The sequence below is a fragment of the Lissotriton vulgaris genome, chromosome 2_1 (genome assembly GCF_964263255.1).
Source record: "Lissotriton vulgaris chromosome 2_1, aLisVul1.2, whole genome shotgun sequence".
In the NCBI taxonomy this organism is placed as follows: Eukaryota; Metazoa; Chordata; class Amphibia; order Caudata; family Salamandridae; genus Lissotriton; species Lissotriton vulgaris.
Window position 1 is genome coordinate 1,463,776,302 of NC_141687.1, and position 21,961 is coordinate 1,463,798,262.

A 21,961-nucleotide genomic window follows, 5' to 3' on the forward strand; every position below is an offset into this window, starting at 1 on the left:
CTGAAACAGTAAGAACTGAGTAGGGACTATCCTCAAGAGCCAATCCAGGTGTCCCGGGGACCTCTCTTAAAGCAGCCTGAGTTTTTACTCCATTTTTTAAGCCATTGACTTTACGGACTGTACAAGTTCCAGGGGGCGTGATCTCATCAATGGAAACTTCAGTTAATCGCCAGTCGCCGACATCGCTACCGTCATCAGTCCACTCCCCATCCTCTTCATCCATTGAAGATCCAGTGTGTTCTGAAAGTAAAAAAAAATGTGTCGCCCCCTTCAGACTCTTTAAGGTATTCCGGGCCGTCGGTACTGCCCTCAGTAATACCTGCAGCAATCCTATGCAATGTGATAGCATCAGCGGGGGGTGGATATGGCGGGATTAGCTTAGCCTCCGCGGGTTGGACTAAACCTCCCATAATTCCATTCGACGGTAAGCTGGAAATAACTACTGAATCCACTGCTTGGGAGACCACCAACGGACATTCAGCAGCGGCCCCTGGTTGTGTGTGGACTGGTACACCACTAGGGTAAGGTGCCTGACAAGCATCAGTATTTTGTGAAAAGAGTGACATGTCCTGCAAGATATCAGAACCGTCAGGAGCTTGTAAAGGACTCTGGAAAGGCTGCTTGCTGCCCTCGTTGATTGCAGGAATTTTTACTTTGGTGATAAAAATTTTAAACAGTGCCGGTAATGTCTGCTTTTTCTTACCATTCACTGTTCGGATGGTACCAGTGGCCGCCTCCCCAGAGACATCTCCAACTCGCGCTGGCTGTGCTGTTCGAGCCCTTGCAGCCGCGGTCTTTGCCAAGAGTTTGGGTGCCATAACGTCACGGCGGGAGCTTCGAGAACGCTGGACCGATGCAGAGTCAGCGCAACACTGAGGCGTCAGCAGGTAAAGAGCCGGCACACCCCAGACCTTAATCGCGCTATTACACACAGCGCTCGTGGAGAATAATGACAGTCTAAACATTTAGTGCGAGATGTGCTCGTTTTGCAGATATCCAACGTCGCAGGGGGGCCCGAAAGCTAGCTAGCAACAGTCAGAGGGGTGATTTATCCAGGCAAGACACACCAGCTCAGTCGACCGAACTCTCGGCCGCCCTATTGCCGATCGATAACTTTAGATTTGTAATGATTGGACAGATTATGTTTGGTTTGGATAGAAAGAATAAATAAAGTTATAGTAATTTTAAGGTGATGCGTAAATTATACATTTACGTTATAACTATAAATTTAGAAGTTCGAATGTTTGTGTAGTTTAAGTTGGGTTTGCATAGGAAAAAAAAAAAGTTTTCCTAACTATAACTTTTTCCACTTAACTTCATAATTTTTTATTTTTTAATAAAAATAAGTTGCAAATCGTACAGTTGAGTGTCAAGTGAAGTGTCAGAGTGCAGTGGAACAGAGTGTTGTGTCGTTCATTGCAGTGGAGTGGACTAAAGTGGAGTGGTGTAGAGTATACGAAAGAAAAGCATTATATAGTGTAGTGGCATGGTCTCTCATACAGAGGAGTGGAGTATTGTAGAGTGTAGTGGTGTGTAGTACAGTAGAGAAGGAGAGTGGGAGAGAAAAATACTTTATTAAGCCAATAAAGGCCAGAAAAGAAAACATTTGATAAAAGTTACAATAGTTAAAAGATCCCAAATTTGGAATTAAAAAAACAAAGATGCAGGTCAGTAGGCTGTTAGGTATAAAGTGCGACAATTAAAGTGGATAACGAATGAAACATTGACAAAGTAGATAGACTTGGGAGTTAATATAACGGTCACAAGGTAAGACATAGAAGTCCCATAGCACAGTTTACAAATACAGCCTAACTACTGCAAAAACAACCTCTTCCTATGTCTTATTGCCGCCGTTAAAAAGCTTGCAACCCTAAAGCAAACCATAATAGAAGAAAGCATTTGAAGGTATAGTAGTGCAGGCCTTACTTGAATACAGTAGAGGTGAGTGTCATACAGTGAGGTGTTGTGGAGAGTCGTTGAGTACAGTGTCGTAAAGTAGAGTATAGTGTTGTGGAGAGGCATGGATTGGAGGACAGGGGCATACAGTGTCAGAGTGTTGTGGAGAGTCGTACAGTGGAGTGTAGTATAGTTACATACAGTGGAGTGGAGGGACATACAGTGGAGTGGAGGGGCATTCAGGGGAGTAGTTATAAAGTGGGGTGGCATAGAGCAGAGTGGAGTGTTGTAGAGTACAATAGTGTGTCAATGGTGTGTTGCGTCACACAGTGAAGCGGAGTAGCATAAAAGAGAGATGCATAGAGTGGAGTAGAGTTTTCTAGAGGGGAGTGCCGCAGAGTGAAGTGGTGTGTCAGAGTACACTCGAGTATCAGAGCAGAGTGGAGTGTCGTACAGTGTAGTATCATACAGTGGTTTGTCTTTTAGAGGAGCGCCGTGGAGTGTCATTGAGTGAAGTGTTGTTGAGTGAAGTGTCATAGACTGGCATAGAGTGAAGTAGGGTGTTGTACAGTGGAATGGCATAGAGTGTAGTAGAGTGGAGCAGAGTGTTTTTCAGTGAAGTGTTGCAGAGTACAGTGGAGGAGAGTGTATAACAATGGAGTGCTGTTTCATATTGTGGAGTAGCATATTCTAGAGACTAGTGGAGTGGCGTGTCAGAGTGCCACACAGAGTAGTGCACTGATGTAGGGTGGATGGGCATAGAGTGGAGTATAGTAGAGCTCCATAAAGTGGAGTAGAGTGTTGTACAATGGAGCAGCATAGAGTATGTATCGTACAATAGCGTAGAGTCAGGTAAGTTGTCGTGGGGTGGTGTAACACAGAGTGGAGTAAAGTTTCACTGAGTGGAGTGGCATTGCATAGAGTGATGTGGAGGGCATGGAGTGGGTTACAGTGAAGTGGCATATGATACAGCGGACAAAGATGTCAGAGTGGAGTGGCGTGCCATACAGTGGACTGAAGTGGCATGTCAAAAAGAGTTAAAAAGTGTTGTAGAGTAGTGTGCCAAAGAGTGGTTTAGAGTGTAGTACTGTGGAGTAGAGTAGAGTGTGGCAGAGTGGATTAGAGTGGAGTGGCACAGTGTATTGTAGAGCTGAACGACTAAGAATAGTGGAATACACTGAAGTAGTGTGTCACAGAGTAGAGTGCAGTAAAGTGAGGTGGAGTGGCAATGCGGGTGTTGCATATAGTGTCAGAGTGAAAAAGAGTGTATACACTGACAGAGTGGAGTAGACTGTTGTACAGTGGAGTGCTATACTGTGGAGACTAGTATGGCAGAGTTTAGTGGCATACAGCAGAGTGGCGTACAATGGAATAGAGTACAGTGACGTGGTGTTGAGTGGCATAGAGAGGAGTTGCATACAGCAGAATGGTGTAGAGTGGAGTGGCATGTTGTAGAGTAGAGTGAGGTGGAGTGGCATAGACTTGCGTGGAGTAGTGTTTCGTAGACTGGAGTAGCGTAAATTAGAATAGAATGTAGTGGTGTACAGTGGAGTGTCATACAGTGGAGGAGCGTGGAGTGTCGTGGAGTGGAGTGGCATTCAGTGGAATAGCATACAGTGAAGTTCATAGAGTGGAGAAAAGTACAGTGGAGTGGCACAGAGTGGAGTGGTTGGCTAGAGTGGCGACGTGTACAGTGGAATGGCGGAGAGTGGAGTGACATTTCATAGAGTAGAGTTTTGTAGAATGGAATGGCATAGACTGGAGTGGAGTAGTGTTTCATAGAGTGGAGTGCCGTAGAGTGGAATATTGTACAGTGGAGTGGCACAGAGAAGGGGGGCACACGGACCCCCTCCCCTTCAAAATACAGCCCATATGAGTCTCAGAGAGGGAGGGGACATGCATCCCTCTCTCCTTTTAAAAGCATTTGCCCTGGATGAGGTCCAGAGGGTCCAACAAGGCTTGAGGAGGGGTGTCACGTGTCCCCCTCTCCTCTAAAGTACATAAAGCCCTACGGGATCCCCAGGGCCCAATGAGGCTTGGGGAGGGGGCATTCAGTTCCCCTCCCCTTGCTAACATGGGCAGCGGCCTCCTTCTCGTGGGATGTGCAAAACCCCATCGAACATTTTGGAGTCTATTTAGAGTTATTTGGTTTCCCCAAAAGGAGGCATCAGGGGTCAGTGCATGGACATCTAGGATTTGAGTGAGCCGTTCTTACATATGGGCCATCCAGAGGTCAGCAGGTTATGGCCTGCGGGTGCTGTGAGTGACTTCCTGTATGTGAAAGGGGACATGCATGTTCATGGAGGGAGTATGCACCCCATGACTGTGGCAGCAGCGTGCCCTTTGTGCATGGGTGCTGACATCTTGGGAATGGTTTCTTGGGTGGCTGTGAGAGAAATAATCTGGATCTTATCTTGCTAGATGTTAATTGGTCATGTAAAGTATTGTACTCTAGGCTGCTTTGTTGTTTGATTCAGTGCACTGGTACATGGAAGACTTGTCAAGAAGCCCAGTTCTGTCTTGATTCCCTCTCTGGATATTTTGCTGTTAATTCTCTCGGTTTTCCTTTGTTTTGACATTATTGTCAACATTGATTGCGAGGAACAAAGCTATCCCTTGCACTGTTAGCTATCCATCGCTAGTAGCGTCTAGCAGTCTAATTATCTGTTCTGCTGTTTTAAATCCACATACCTATCCCGGGGGCAGAGAGAACCGATCATCAACTAAAATCTTCTTGAGGGACTGGGCACTAGTGTACAGAAGTCTTCAGGGAAAGAGAACCTCAAAGATGACTCTCATAGGATAGAAATAAGAAAGGATTGTGGATACATAAGTAGAAGGAATATGAGGCCAGATGAACATATGTTTGGCTTTACGATTACCAAATAGCAACACACAACCACACACACAACCACACATACAACCACACATACAACCACACACACAACCACACGCACACACACACACAAAACTACACAACCACACACACAACCACACACACAACCACAACCACACACACAACCACAACCACACACATCTACACACACACACACACACACACACACACCCACACAACCACACATATACACACAACCACACCCACACACAACCACACATAAAACCACACACACAAGCACACACACAGTGTGCCCCGTCAGTGCACACTTTCACCAGGCACAGACACCCTCAGTCGTCAGTGCACGCTTTCACCGGGCACAAACACCACCAGCCGTCAGTGCACGCTTCCACCAAGCACACACACCACCAGCCGGCAGTGCACACTTCCACCAGGCACACACACCAACAGCCATCAGTGCACAATTTCTACAGGCACACACACCAGCAGCCATCAGTGCACACATCAATTGTTAATGCATCCACAATTAACTATTGTAGCAATCGCAGTATGGCACACTTTACTTTTAAAACTAAGGAGTTAGGGGCCCGATGTAGGTAGCCCTTTACCGATCGGAATCGGCCGAAAATACCAATTTTCGGCCGTTTCCGATCGGTAAAGGGCTATCGAGATGTAGGGGCACATTTTCGGTAATTTTACCGAATCGTTATCATTCCCGAATCGGTAAATTTACCGAATCGGTAATATTTACCGATTCGGTAATGATAACGATTCGGTAAAATTACCGAAAATGCAAAGTAAGTAGCCAATGTTCCATCAGCACATGGCTTACAGAATCGGTATTTTACCATGGAATACAAATCCATGGTAAAATACCGATTCCTGTGTACATGCACATCTGTGCATATACACATGTGCCATGTGACAGACAGACGTGCCCTTAGGGCATGTCTGTGTGCCACATTGCACACATGCCCGTTTTGGGGGTGCTAGAGGGTGTCAAAGTGACACCCCCTGCACCCTTGCCAAATTCAGTATTTACCGATTCGGTAAATACCGATTCGGTATTTGACTTTAATCCTATGGGCTTCAAAGACCCATAGGATTCAATAGCAAATACCGATTCGGTATTTACCGAATCGGTAAATACCGAATTTGTAAGGAATCGGTAACGATTCCAGATGTTGGGACCTACATCCCATTTACCGATTTTGAAATACCGAATCGGTAAAATTCGGTATTTCAAATTCGGTAAATGGGATTTACCTACATCGGGCCCTAGGTCCTTATGGGGCATGGGGAAGGCTGGACCGTACTGTATCAGAACAACAACAAAAATTGACTCCAACACACTTATTTACTAGAAAAACTTGATTAAAAGACCAAACTCCAACTAGTTAAGTTTGACCTGTGGGAGCAAATAATAACATTAACAGTGGAGTCTAGCATATGCTAGTGCAAGAAGTAATCGTCGTTTTGGCGATTGTGTTCCCATTTATGACTTTGTCCTTTCCTTTTTTGGATATAGGTTTATTTCACACAAATATAAAAACATAAATGTATGATGTTTGTTTGATGTATTGTTTTTGAGATGTATGATGTTTATGTAATTCATTTTTTGGAATGTAATATATGTTTGTAAATAGCATTGTATATTAATGTAATTATTTGAATGTACAGTTCTTTCCCTTTTTTTGCTCGAAACATGAAAAATAGACCTGAAAGAATACTTAAGTAGAAAGCTATAAATAAAAATAGCAGGTCAAACTTAACTAGTTGGAGTTTGGTCTTTGAATCAAGTTTTTCTAGTAAATAAGTGTGGTGGAGGCAATTTTTGTTGTTGTTCTGACACTTTACTTTTAAACATATTTATCTAAAGCGCAGCATGCCACCATTGCTACAAAAATAAGAACACATTTTTGTTGGCCTACCATTTATAGACTTTTGTTGCAATTGGTGTTGCAATATTTACCAATGCCAATAGCTCAAACTTAATTAATGTGAGACCTATTGCATTGCAAATGCTTGTTTAAATTATATTTATCCCTTGGTAATGTGGTCCTGGATCCAAAGAAAGCAAGGGGAGTGGGGCCACATGCTCCTCATCGACTGTTGAATTGTATTTAGCCCCGAGGGATGATATTCTCAGAGGCCAAAGGCCAGTCCTACTCAGTGTGGCAAAGGCTCAACCCCCTGCTGCAGATGGACTAGCCCTTGAATGGAATGGGTTTGCTCGGGGCCAAGCCTTGTGGCCAAACCCCGACATGCACAACGGCAGCCCTGAACAGTGTGGGGTTGGCTACAGGGTCTGGCCAACCCCTGCCATGCACAGCCAAAGGCCCTGTGCAGTGTGGAGTTGGCTGCCTTTGTGGGAGGGTGGCCTTCAGTGGGTTGACTATAGGGCCAGGCATGCAACCAACTTCCCACATGAAACCAACACCCCACCACACACAGCCTTCAGCAGTGCACGGTGGGAGGTTGGCTACAAGGCCTGGCCACAGCGTGGGGTTGGCTGCACGCAGGGGATTGGCGGCAGGACCTAGACACAGTGGGCAACCCCCACCGCACACAACCGAAGGCCGTGCGCAGTGTGGAATTGGTTGCCTTTGGGGTGTTGGACATAGGGACTGGTTGCAGGCCAGGCCTTGTTGCCAAACCCCCTCCGTGCAAGGCCTAAGGCTGTGGGCAGCATGGGACTGACTGCATACCATGCCCTGCACCAAACCTCATGCTGTACATGATCAGTTGTTCGTATGGTAATAAATTATTACTTTACATTAAAACAACTAGAAATTCATTGAAAAATCAAAGGTTAAAGTAATTTTATAGTTCGGTGAAATGTTCAGTAACAGCGTACCGTTTTAAACTCTATAAACCACAGAAATTAACCAGTTATAGTTATCTCAAGTGTCTATAATTCGTGTCCTAAGGAAACTTTAATTCGCGCCCTCGCCATGCACTGCTGATTACCCCACATATTCATATCAGTCATGACATCTTCTATGACATCATTAATAGTTTAATTGCAAATGTTGCAGTAATAATATCAAACTTTTTTTCTGTGAATATGTATATGTGTGTATATGTTGCTATGGAATATATATGTTACCACTTTATCTGTGTTTTATGCGATTGCTGTTATTTAATAAAATCGTATTTTAACGGAAGACTGAGAACAGGCTGTGAGAAGCCAGCAACGCCAGCTCTATTGTTTGCCTTCTGCTGGGGTGGGACTCGGTTCTCCGGCCTGCACCTGTGTCTGGGAGGGCCTTACTACCACAAAACCGCCGTGGGTCATTGGCCCTTGGGCGACAAGGTCGAAAACGTTTCAGGCAGAAGCTCATACTTCAGCGAAGGTCCTGGTTTTCCCCTACCTGGGAATTTTATTTGGCTGTAAACTTAACTAGAAACAACTGATGGACGGAAAGTTGGAAGAAATGAATAAATCCATGGGAGCTATAACCAACTTTGCCCATAGTTTGGGTTCTTGGTCTCCAGGGTTGAGCTCACATAACCAACGGTGAAACAGTGCAGGGAATTAGAGAAATACCTATCGACACTTATGAGCGCTTCCTTTTTTTTTTTGTTGAAAGTTTTTATTGAAGTCTTGGACACAGAAAAGCATAACGTTAATTAAACCAAATGTACACAGAACATCAAAAATCAGTAAACACACATATCACCATGACAGTCAATTTGAACAATGAAGATAAATGCTGGAAAAAGAAAAAAAAAGACCACCATATATATACTCAGGCTCAATTAACATCAAAATAGAAAGTACCCCAGATTTTCTCAAACTTCCGAATCGACCCCACTCTTTGAGCATACACTTGTTCGCTGTTTCTAACTTTTTGCATTTTATAACGCCATTCATGTACGTTGGGGCAGTATTGCGATCGCAAATTTTCAAGAATTAATGACCTCGCCACAGCCATAGCGATATATGTAAATTTAACTAGTTGCCCTTCTAGCATCATTTCAGGATCGAGTCCATACAAAATCATTTTATAATTAACAGAGATTAAGATTTCGCACTGGTTTTGTAGAAACGTGAATATATCTTCCCAGAAAGGAGCAATTTTAGGACATTTAGCAACCACATGCGACCAATTAGCAGAGTCATGCTGCAAACACCTATAACAATTCGAAGAACACTCAGGATACATCTTATTAATTTTGACCGGAGTTAAATACAGAAGCCATTTACTGAAAAACAGCATTCTGCGCCAATTGGCCCCTCTCAATGCAGAGAAATTCAACACATTAATTCTCTTCCATACGGCGGGTGTTAATACCATGTTTTCCTGGTCTAGCCATTTATTACTTGCTTTGCCACATAGATTCGGATCCCTGTTCATGGTTAAACGTCGTTTCCACTCCCCTGGCTTTCTTTCTTGTATTGACAGAAAAAGTTCATTGAATAGTGGATCAGGGGGGGGAAGATGTGTGGGATCTAATTGAAGCAAAACACCATGAATCAGCTTATAAGAGCCCAGTAATATAAAATTACCCTGAACCCGGGCTGTCAAATCTGATATCCTAATCCAGGTGTCATTTTTTAAAAAATCATTCAGTTTCCTGAACCCTATTTTCTGCCATTTTTCTACTAACTCCAAATTAATATCCACCCCAAAGAATGAAAAAACTGAGCTAATGGGAGAGAATATATTAAGAAATGAGAGAGAGTGCCTCTTTAGGAGTGCTGTACGTCTTTTAAAAAACCAGTGCAAAACCTTGTACCTAGCTGTTTTTGGTGATTTGAAAACTTGAAGCGGTGAGGGAATCGGAGCTTCTTTACAAATCAAATAAAAAAAAAATTATAAAAAGTTGTTGGGTATTGTCCTTGAATCTAGTCATGAATTGAGCCAAATAAGCATTATAATAGTCTTTCAGATTGGGAAGAGCAAGCCCTCCTTGTTCCTTATCCTCAAATAAAGTGTGCAAAGCAATACGTGGCGTCTTTTTAGCCGATATAAAGGAAGAAAACAAAGATTCAGCTTTAGAGAAAAATGAGACAGGCAGAGCACAAGAGATAGTTGAAAATAGAAAATTGAATAAAGGAAGAACAGACATCTTAATTAGAGCAATACGTCCCATAATAGTTAATGGTAGGGAATTCTATCTTTCAAACATTACTCGGATTTTCTGCAACATAGGTACAAAATTCAAACTATAAAGATCAGCAACTGAGGATGAAAACCATACCCCCAAATATCTTTTCGGTTTATTATTAATACATGACTTTAAATCGGGATGTATTACGGGCTTAATACCCCTGCACACTATAATTTCGTTTTTTTTTTTTATTTATCTGATATCCCCCCAGAACCTCAAACTCTTCGAATATTTGTAGGGCCTGAACTTGACATTGTATTTCTGGCCTAATTAGCAGGATTATATCGTCTGCGTAAAGTTTAATTTTAGGCATCAAGTTAATAGGGGGAATTAACAGTGGAGCTTTACCATTGCCGTAGCTAACGGTTCTATGAAAAAAGCAAATAATATTGGAGACAGTGGGCAGCCTTGTCTAGTGCCGCGTTTCACCGAAACTAGTCCCACTGATTCTGTATTGATAATGATATTGGCCCGAGCCCCTGAATAAAGATTCCGTATTAGATCTATTATTACATCTGGAATGCCGAAGTGCTGTAAAATAACAAAAAGTGTCTCCCATACCACCAAATCAAAAGCTTTTTCAGCATCAAATATTAAAATTAATGCTGGAATCTTTCGTGCTTCAAAGAAATCAAGAGCCTCCGTTAGAAAATGAGTATTGGTCAACAATTGCCTTCCGGCAACAAAACCATTCTGATCTCCATGAATCAAATCTGCGGCAAAAGAATTAAAACGAGTGGATAATAGTTTAGTGGTAATTGTATAATCTGTGTTCAATAACGTAATGGGTCTATAAGAGTTCGGGTCTGTCGGGGGTTTACCCTTTTTAAGAAAGTTTACTACTGTTCCTTCCCAAAATGAATCCGGAACATGTCCGGCCATCAACATAAAATTTAATAGTTGTATAAACAAATCCGAAAAGGCGCTGAAAAAAACTTAAAATAATTCTGAGGGGAACCCATCAGGGCCAGCAGCTTTCCCAAGTGGGAGCTGTTGAACTACTTTCTCTACTTCCTCTCGCGAGAAGGGGATCACCATACTCGCTTGATCACATGGAGAAAGAGTAGGAAGAGATTGTTTTTCCAAATACTTCAATAAATTTTGATGGTCTATCATCGCTCGAGTATCATAGATTTTCTTATAATGTGCGACCATAATATCACCAATTTCGAGTGGATCCGAAGTGTCTCTAAGAGTCTCAGGAGAGTTCAAAGAATGTATTAAATTCGACGAGGCTTGTTCTCTGGCCTGCCACGCCAAGAGTTTGCCTGTAAAATTACTCTCTTCATAGATTTTTTGAGAGCTCTTACGAAAAATCTCCTCACTCTGGGTATAGAGCTCCTGAGAGAACTCTCTTTTGGCCGCAATTAGTTGGTCATATAGCAATCTATCTGAGTTATGTTGCATACGTATAATCAGATCCTGTATTTTCTGTTGAAGCGCTTTATTCCTATTCTTGGCGGCCAATGAATAGACCGCATCTCTCCCAATAACCAGCCTTCCAATAGATTTTTGGTAACTCAATTGAGATGTAATCAGCTCCATCATCTCCTGGCGTTCTTGCCTGGTTTCTTACACTCAAAAGGGAGAGGGCCCTGTGGCTGAGACACTTGTTCCCCACAGGACACCTTACATTTTGTCCTTTTATGAAAAATATTTTAGATATCCCAGGAGATTGTTCCTTAAGCCCCTTTTAGAAGCTATGAAATTTAGACAAGCCCGTGTTGCACTTATGTACTTACAGCTTCCTTTTCGTTGGCTGCTTTTAGCTCAAGAAGTTCAAGAAACAACTGACAGCCTGTTGGACTCTACGATTTTGTACTTTTTATTTTAATGAACCATAAATGTAATGATGTGCTTTTTATAGAATGTTTCTTTTTATCTTTTATGGTTGCGATTACTTCCGAATAAAGGCTTATTTACTATTATTAATTCAATTAAATAACTCTTCATGTGGCCAGCAATCCACTGGAAAAAAAGAACAATTTCCATCACACCATATTTGTTAGACCTGACATCATTGGCTTGAGTCTCTCCTCCATTCGTTCTGTTTTGCCTCTACTGTTTTACGATGTTTTTGCTGGTATATGCTTTGGGCGCCGTGTCACTGCTGATCAGTGCCATAGCGCAAGTGCTCCCTATGTTAAATTGATGTATCCATTGTATCCATGTTTGGCTTATTTGGTTTACTGTCAGTCCCTCGTCTAGTGCACCCAGAGTGCCGGGGCTTGTAAATACAAATGCCACTCGTGGGCTTGCAGCACGTGTTGTGCCACCCACAGGAGCGGCCTCGTAAAAGAATGTCTACGGGTCGGTCATTGCGAGACCCACGTGCAGCCTCGTGCTGTCACGCCGGCCGCGCAAGTATACCTACTTGCCAGCCCTCCAAACCTTCCCTTGGCTTCATGTTAGTCGCCCCTATGGTAGGCCTTCGGGCAGGGTGCATTGTAAGTCTGAGGTAGGACACGCCTGACCAAGTTGGCATGTCCTGATAGTGAATTACCGCCATCTTGGTCCTTCACTATTGTGAGGTAGCCTGCTCTCCATTGATTAGAATGGGCCGCCGGGATTATTAGTACTATGATCCTCGCTGGCTCGGAGAGCATGGTGCAATGTCGAGTTTGGTATCCCTGAACTCTGGGTTTAATTACGCATCCGTTGGTGTGGATGGTTTTTGGACTCTGGGTTCGAAAATAGCACTTTTAGAAGGTGTCTATTTTCTTGTCTAACCATATCTGGTTTCTGCTGGTTTTGCGTGTGTGTGACAGGAGCTGGGTGGCTCCACAGGTCTGGATGAGTCAGTGTGGGATGAGTGGGACATTTCCGTTGAGAGTAGGGGGAGAGTAGTTGTTGATAGCCTGCCTTGCTGATACAATGCCGGCTCCACCTCCTGCCAGGAGGCCGATAGCTCTGCTCCTGCCAGTGTCAATGCTGGCTCCACCTCCTGCTGGGCGTCTGAGGACCCAGCCCTGCTCAGTGAATAGGCCAGGTGCTTCTGCCTGGCTCCACCCACAACGGACCCAGGATGCTGGGAAACCCCCGACATGGACAAAGGGATCAAAGACGAAAAGGGGTATAAGAGTAGGACCCCTGAACTAGGAAATCAGATCACTTCTGACAAGGAACCCTGTAACCAAGGACAAGAGGCCTGCTGATCTAAGGACTGCCTACCCCTTCTGCCAAGTGTGCTGTTGTTGGGGGAATCCTGCAGTGCTTCTTTATTTTTGCCAAGGAACCAGGAGAGAGGAACTTTGTGTGTACTCTCACGCTTGCTAAGAAAATCTCCAAGGGCTGGAAGAGTGCCAGTCTCCTGCTGAAGTCACAGGGCTAAAGGACTTCATCTGCTCAAGTGCTATTTTGCTGGAAGCGTGAATCCAGCACCTCTGAAAGAACTAGCAATCACGACGACCGGACGCTGGGCCCGACCGACGCCAGCAGCAACGCCAGTGAGTGGGAGTACGGCTCTAGCTCCAGAGGACCTCGTGTCTGCACCGCTGCTGATCGCATCACCTGTGTGCCCCTTCGACGCCGTGAGCGCTGCTCACTCTGTGCAACCGCATCATCGACGACGCCTGCTGAGGCCTGATCGACACCGAAGACGCGACACCGGATTGCTCGACGCCGCTGATCATCGTGTGCTTCATTTTCCTAAAGGTACTGTGTTGTTGAGAGTCCGTGTGACTCCAGGCTCGACGTAGCGCTCCTCGCGGTCGACGCCGAACCTGTGGATTAACTTTGCCTCAACGTCGTGTAGCTCCCGTGTGAGTTACCCTGTTGCTAAGAACTGTGTTTCCAAGAAGAAGATTTGCTTGATACTAAACTTTGTGCTAAAGAAGAAACTACCTTTGAACTATCCTTTTTCCCTTCCCAACGTATTTATTCCGATCGTGTACAGTTTTGTCGTTATTTGGTCTTGTGCTAAGCCTTATATAAAAATACTTATTTTTATAATACTACGGTGTCGTGTCCATTTGTAGTGTATTCACTGTATTACTTATGTGGTCATAATTGCTTAACGCACAGCCTCTGAGATAAGCCTGTTCTGCTCTGCCAAGCGGGTGAGCAGGGGTTATCGAAGGGTGTGATCCCCTTGCCCTGACTAGAAAAGGAGTGTCCCTATTTGTCAGAAGTGTATACCTCTGCCAACTAGAGACAGCCGGTTCTAACATTGGTGGGTCAGCGGTGAGGATTTGGACTTGCATTTATGACCCATGTACAGTGATTAGTGTGCGCTACATAGTGGAAGCAGACCATAACGCAGTAACAATCTGATTTGGGAAGGATCCTATTTTTGTTCTCCGCTTTTCTGAAAACTTGATTTTTTGAACACTGCCAGTTTTGACCATGAGTGACAACGGAGTCACTACCCCTGTTGTTGTTGTGGAGGAGTTTGAGAGGAATAAGTTAAAGAGATACAAGAAAGATGAGCTGAAACACTTTTGCGACCAGTTTAAAGTTCCTACCACCGGCCTCTCGAGAAAAGATGATTTTCGTAAAGCATTACAGGCCTGGTGGGAGTCCAGAAATCCCTCTGATGTGGTGGTGGTACCCACAGAGGAAGGGGATGAGGAGGTGCCAGTGAATGGACCTGTGGCCTCTCCCGGTAGCAGTGTTTCCTCCAAAGGTCTTTCCCCCGAAGAAAGAGAAGAAAGGGCGAAAGAGCGAGCTTACAACATGGAAATGGCAAGGCTAAAGATAAATGGGCAGTTGGAGTTAGAAAATGCAAGAGGTAGAAGAGAAGCTGATTTGGAGATCAAAAAGTTAGAGTTTGAACGAGAGAAGTTAGCTTTGGAGCGTGAAGCCAGGTTGAGGGAGCTGGATATCCAAGCTAAAAAGTTAGAATTGAATCCCTCTGGTGGCAGCATTCCGTCTGAGCATGCAGAAAGTAAGTTTTACTTTCCGAAAGATGTGATAAAAGATTACAATAGGAATGAAGATATTGGTCAATGGTTTAAAGCATATGAGTTGGCATTGTTGGCCCACCGGGTCCCTGAGAAGGATTGGGGAGCGGGGTTGTGGGGTCGCTTTGTGAATGAGGGGAGAGATACCCTGTTAGACATGCCTGTTGCAGATAGGATGTCGTATGCTCATATGAAAGATGCTTTAATGTTACGGTATGGCCTAACCCCCGAGAAGTACAGACAAGCTTTTAGAGAATGTAAGAAGTTGCCTGGTACGACGTGGGTTGAATATGTGTCTTATTTTTGCAGAGCCATGGATGGTTGGGTAAAGGGCAGCAAAGTGGAAAGTTATGAAGCTCTTTATGATTTGTTTGCTTGGGAGCACTTGTCTAATAACTGTTTTCCAGAACTGCACCAGCACCTGATTGATAGCAAGATATCTAACTCTAGAAAACTTGCTGAGGAGGCGGACCGCTGGGTCAGTACCAGGGTCCACAAGGGTCCAGTGGGAGACTCAGCCAAAGGTGGGCAGGGTCCCCAGCAGAAGAGTGGGGGGGACAAGGGAAAACAGAAGGAGTCTCAGAAAGGGCCCCAAAGTAATCCCCAAGGGAACCAAGGGAAAGGTTCCCAGCCTCCCCCTGAGAAGAAGCCAGGGGCCCCGACGGGTAAACCTGTTCATAGGGGCCCCCTAACCTGCTACGGTTGTGGGCAGGTGGGACACCGGTTTTATGACCCCCAGTGTCCCAAAAAGGATTCGAATGCACCGCCGCGTGCACCCCCCCGTCAGTTGGCGAGTGTAGCCCTGGGAGGGGAGAAGATGGTTGTCCATGGTGGGAGGGGTCCCGCAGAAATGTCCCTGGTCTCGCTAGGAGACATGCAAATGGTCCCTCCGCCCCCTCTGCCTAGTAACACTAGTAAATATAGGCAGTGGGTGACCATTAATGGCCATAGAGTGGAAGCTCTCAGAGACACCGGAGCGAGTGTGACAGCTGTCAAGTGTCACTTGGTGTCCAGAGAGCAGGTGGTTCCCCACGCATTCTACCCCGTGATAGCTGCCGACAACTCCCAGAGAGAGTGTGAGGTGGCTCAGGTTTCCTTTGAATAGGGGGGAGTTTCAGGTACTCTTCAGGTTGCTGTGAGGCCCGCCATGCCTGTCGATTGTCTCCTGGGCAATGATTTGGAAGACTCCCCTTGGGCTAAGGTGGAGAGGGAGGCGCACTTGAAAATGTTGGGCGTGCCAGAGTGGGTGTGTGCAACCACTCGATCCATGACAGCGAGTAAGGGTGTTGATGGGGTCCCGGAGCCTGAAAGTACGGCCCAGGACCCAGCTGTGAAGAGAAGAGGCAGGAGGCGCGGGAAACCGGCCCCCGTAGTTCCCGTGGTCCAGGAGGAGGTAGACTCCGAGGAGGATGCCCTGGAGCCCACAGGGGAACAAATTGCCGAACTGGGAGATCTGCCCGAGCTGACCCATTGGCAGCAGGATGGTGGTCCCTCCAGGGAGGAATTCTGTGCGGAACAGAAAGTGTGCCCTTCTCTTGTGGGCATGAGGCAGCAGGCCTCAGCCCAAACCTCAGGTGATCAGTCAGGGTCACATTTTGTGTACTGGGAGAACGACCTCCTGTATAGCGAGCCTAAGCCTGGGTCAGCCCGTGTGCTGGTGGTACCCCAGCGCTTCAGAGCCTTCCTACTGGGTTTGGCTCATGACGTTCCGTTAGCTGGACATCTGGGGCAGGACAAGACCTATGACAGGCTTGTCACCCATTTTTATTGGCCTCAGATGCGAAGGGATGTAGACATCCACTGCAAGACTTGTCACACTTGCCAGGCAAGTGGGAAAAGCGGAAGGAAGCAGAAGGCTCCCCTCCAACCTTTTCCAGTGGTCAGTACCCCCTTTGACCGGGTGGGTATTGACATTGTTGGGCCCCTGGACCCCAAGACAGCCCTGGGCAACAGGTTCATCCTGGTCTTGGTGGACCATGCCACAAGGTACCCGGAAGCCATCCCTCTCAGAACAGTGACGGCCCCCGTGGTGGGACGGGCACTGATGGGTGTTTTCTCCCGGATGGGGTTCCCCAGAGAGGTGGTGTCGGACCGAGGCACCAACTTCATTTCGAACTATATGAAGTCTCTGTGGAAGGAGTGTGGGGTAACCTACAAGTTCACCACTCCTTACCACCCTCAAGGAAATGGGCTGGTTGAGAGATTCAACCGGACCCTGAAAGGCATGATTATGGGTCTGGAAGAACCAATGAGGCGGAAATGGGACGTCCTCTTGCCATGCCTGTTGTTTGCTTACCGTGAGGTACCGCAGAAGTCTCTAGGGTTCAGCCCCTTTGAGCTCTTATACGGTCACCCGGTAAGAGGGCCTTTGAGTCTGGTCAAGGAAGGCTGGGAGCAATCTCCCAGGAAACCTCCCCAGGATGTATACAGCTACATGCTGGCCTTTCGGAACCAGACTCGGCGCTTCAGAGAACTTGCTCAGGCAAATCTGGAGGCCAGCCAGGAGGAGATGAAGCGTTGGTACGACCGGAATGCCACTTTGGTAGAGCTTCAGCCTGGTCAGGAAGTGTGGGTCATGTCCCCTGTGGAACCTTGTGCGCTCAAGGACAGGTGGACTGGACCGTTTAAGGTTGTGGAGAAGAAGAGTGATGTCACCTACCTGGTGGACTTGAAATCTCCCAGGAACCCCTTGCGGGTCCTGCATATCAACCGCTTGAAGCCCCACTTAGAAAGGTCCGAAGTGGGCATGCTCCTAGCTACAGATGATGGAACGGAGGAGGAGAGTGAGCCTCTTCCTGACCTCCTGTGTGCTAAAGAGCAAGATGGGTCGGTGGATGGTGTGGTCCTCTCTGACACACTGACCCTTGAGCAGAAACAGGATTGTCGCCAACTGTTGGGACAATTCCCGGATCTGTTTTCCTTGGTTCCGGGTGTCACGCATTGGTGTGTCCATGACGTTGACACCGGAGACAGCCCTCCTGTGAAGCACAAGGCTTACAGGGTGACTGACAAGGTCAGAGCGTACATTAAGGAGGAGGTCTCCAAGATGTTCGCGTTAGGGGTGATTGAGTCCTCTAGCAGTCCTTGGGCCAGCCCAGTGGTCTTGGTCCCGAAGGCTGCAGCGCCTGGTGCTTCACCGGAACTCCGGTTCTGCGTGGACTACCGAGGGCTCAATTCGGTCACGAAGACTGACGCGCACCCCATCCCCAGAGCTGATGAGCTTATCGATCGGTTGGGGGCTGCCCGATACCTTAGTACGTTTGATTTAACGTCTGGGTACTGGCAGATCGCCTTGACTGATGGGGCAAAGGAGAGGTCAGCATTCTCCACACCAGATGGGCTATACCAGTTCCGGGTGATGCCCTTTGGGATGAGGAATGCCCCTGCCACCTTCCAGAGGTTGGTCAACCAGGTCTTGGCTGGACTGGAGGATTTCAGTGCCGCCTACCTGGACGACATCGCAGTGTTCAGCGCCAGCTGGGAGGAACACTTGCGCCACCTCCAGGAAGTGTTGTTGGCCCTGCGCGGAGCAGGCCTCACAATCAAAGCCAGTAAGTGCCAGATTGGGCAGGGTTCGGTGGTGTACTTGGGACACCAAGTAGGGAGCGGTAAGGTTGCCCCCCTGCAACCCAAGATGGATACCATCCTGGCTTGGGCGCCGCCCAAAACCCAAACTCAGGTGAGAGCCTTCTTAGGACTCACGGGTTACTACAGGAGGTGTGTCAAGGATTACGGTAACATTGTGCACCCCTTGACTTCGCTGACTTCCAGGAAGCAGCCACGAAACGTGATCTGGACTGATGCCTGTCAAACGGCCTTTGACACCCTGAAAACTGCAATGTGCACAGCACCTATACTCCAGGCACCCGACTTTTCGAAAGAATTCATTGTTCAGACGGACGCTTCAGAGCATGGCGTGGGGGCTGTTCTAGCTCAGGTGAATGAAGAGGGCCGAGACTTGCCTGTAGCCTTCATCAGTAGGAGGTTACTTCCCAGGGAAACGAGGTGGAGTGCGATAGAGAGAGAAGCATTTGCTGTGGTCTGGGCGCTGAAGAAGCTAAGACCCTACCTGTTTGGGACTCACTTCCGGGTTCAGACAGACCACAGGCCCCTCGGGTGGTTGATGCAGATGAGGGGTGAGAATCCGAAACTGTTGAGGTGGTCCATTTCTCTCCAGGGGATGGACTTTACGGTGGAACACCGCCCTGGTACAGATCACGCCAATGCTGATGGTCTGTCCAGATTTTTCCGCCTTAGTGAAAAGAACTCCCTAGGTCAAGGGTAGTTCTCCCCACATTTCAGCTGGAGGGGACACGTGTTAGACCTGACATCATTGGCTTGAGTCTCTCCTCCATTCGTTCTGTTTTGCCTCTACTGTTTTACGATGTTTTTGCTGGTATATGCTTTGGGCGCCGTGTCACTGCTGATCAGTGCCATAGCGCAAGTGCTCCCTATGTTAAATTGATGTATCCATTGTATCCATGTTTGGCTTATTTGGTTTACTGTCAGTCCCTCGTCTAGTGCACCCAGAGTGCCGGGGCTTGTAAATACAAATGCCGCTCGTGGGCTTGCAGCACGTGTTGTGCCACCCACAGGAGCGGCCTCGTAAAAGAATGTCTACGGGTCGGTCATTGCGAGACCCACGTGCAGCCTCGTGCTGTCACGCCGGCCGCGCAAGTATACCTACTTGCCAGCTCTCCAAACCTTCCCTTGGCTTCATGTTAGTCGCCCCTATGGTAGGCCTTCGGGCAGGGTGCATTGTAAGTCTGAGGTAGGACACGCCTGACCAAGTTGGCATGTCCTGATAGTGAATTACCGCCATCTTGGTCCTTCACTATTGCGAGGTAGCCTGCTCTCTATTGATTAGAATGGGCCGCCGGGATTATTAGTACTATGATCCTCGCTGGCTCGGAGAGCATGGTGCAATGTCGAGTTTGGTATCCCTGAACTCGGGGTTTAATTACGCATCCGTTGGTGTGGATGGTTTTTGGACTCTGGGTTCGAAAATAGCACTTTTAGAAGGTGTCTATTTGCTTGTCTAACCATATCTGGTTTCTGCTGGTTTTGCGTGTGTGTGACAGGAGCTGGGTGGCTCCACAGGTCTGGATGAGTCAGTGTGGGATGAGTGGGACATTTACGTTTAGAGTAGGGGGAGAGTAGTTGTTGATAGCCTGCCTTGCCTGATACAATGCCGGCTCCACCTCCTGCCAGGAGGCCGATAGCTCTGCTCCTGCCAGTGTCAATGCTGGCTCCACCTCCTGCTGGGCGTCTGAGGACCCAGCCCTGCTCAGTGAATAGGCCAGGTGCTTCTGCCTGGCTCCACCCACAACGGACCCAGGATGTTGGGAAACCCCCGACATGGACAAAGGGATCAAAGACGAAAAGGGGTATAAGAGTAGGACCCCTGAACTAGGAAATCAGATCACTTCTGACAAGGAACCCTGTAACCAAGGACAAGAGGCCTGCTGATCTAAGGACTGCCTACCCCTTCTGCCAAGTGTGCTGTTGTTGGGGGAATCCTGCAGTGCTTCTTTATTTTTGCCAAGGAACCAGGAGAGAGGAACTTTGTGTGTACTCTCACGCTTGCTAAGAAAATCTCCAAGGGCTGGAAGAGTGCCAGTCTCCTGCTGAAGTCACAGGGCTAAAGGACTTCATCTGCTCAAGTGCTATTTTGCTGGAAGCGTGAATCCAGCACCTCTGAAAGAACTAGCAATCACGACGACCGGACGCTGGGCCCGACCGACTCCAGCAGCAACGCCAGTGAGTGGGAGTACGGCTCTAGCTCCAGAGGACCTCGTGTCTGCACCGCTGCTGATCGCATCACCTGTGTGCCCCTTCGACACCGTGAGCGCTGCTCACTCTGTGCAACCGCATCATCGACGACGCCTGCTGAGGCCTGATCGACACCGAAGACGCGACGCCGGATTGCTCGACGCCGCTGATCATCGTGTGCTTCATTTTCCTAAAGGTACTGTGTTGTTGAGAGTCCGTGTGACTCCAGGCTCGACGTAGTGCTCCTCGCGGTCGACGCCGAACCTGTGGATTAACTTTGCCTCAACGTCGTGTAGCTCCCGTGTGAGTTACCCTGTTGCTAAGAACTGTGTTTCCAAGAAGAAGATTTGCTTGATACTAAACTTTGTGCTAAAGAAGAAACTACCTTTGAACTATCCTTTTTCCCTTCCCAACATATTTATTCCGATTGTGTACAGTTTTGTCGTTATTTGGTCTTGTGCTAAGCCTTATATAAAAATACTTATTTTTATAATACTACGGTGTCGTGTCCATTTGTAGTGTATTCACTGTATTACTGTATGTGGTCATAATTGCTTAACGCACAGCCTCTGAGATAAGCCTGTTCTGCTCTGCCAAGCTACCAAGGGGGTGAGCAGGGGTTATCGAAGGGTGTGATCCCCTTGCCCTGACTAGAAAAGGAGTGTCCCTATTTGTCAGAAGTGTATACCTCTGCCAACTAGAGACAGCCGGTTCTAACAATATTACATTATATTGTAAAGGGAGATCAGAAATGAATAGTCCACCAATAATTGAAAGCAAACAGCTCCGAATACATAAATACATACTGATCATATTGCTTTGAACAGTTAATATTCAAGAAAGAACGATTGAAATACAATACTTAGAGGAATCTTACTAGATCGGCGGACACAGCAGTCGTGATGAGTGCATAAGGACCATTTACCAATGCTCCACAAATCACAAGAAATGCTGCAAGAGGAAAGAACACCATGTTAGAGATTAAAACAATACATGACAATCCCCGAGTATGCAGCCATTTTAATAGAGAAAATACATAAGAATAGAAAGCAGTGGCAAAGCAAGTAGATCAGGCTATTTTTAAAAGGCACATTTAATTGTCTTTAAAAATCTGCGCTCATCACTTTTTCCATGCAGATGACAATACCTTTCTTAAATAATTTTTTGCATTTTCAAAAAGAATAAAACAATTTAGTTCAAAAGTTACATACATCGAACCAGTGTTTAAGTTTTACAATTATACAAAATCTATCCGTGAATGTCAGTTATCTCTTCTATTATTTGCATTTGCACTCTAATTCACATATTCAAGAAATACATCTTGGTTTAGAACACAATGAAATCCATTGGGGTGAACAAAGGATTAATTATGGGGTAGGACAGAAATAAATGGGAATATAATTGGAGAGAAGGGAGG

The 21,961-nt window shown here is 46.6% G+C and overlaps 1 protein-coding gene across 4 annotated transcripts in view; it reads right to left on the reverse strand.

The window, feature by feature from the left end:
- SLC37A2 (solute carrier family 37 member 2) overlaps positions 1 to 21,961 on the reverse strand; it is a 926,772-nt gene that overhangs the window by 201,273 nt on the left and 703,538 nt on the right. For all 4 annotated transcript variants that reach the window (XM_086957324.1, XM_086957323.1, XM_086957320.1 and 1 more), the window contains one exon: positions 21,422 to 21,495. In XM_086957324.1, the coding sequence (XP_086813450.1) occupies positions 21,422 to 21,495 (74 nt within the window). The remainder of the gene's footprint in view (positions 1 to 21,421; positions 21,496 to 21,961) is intronic.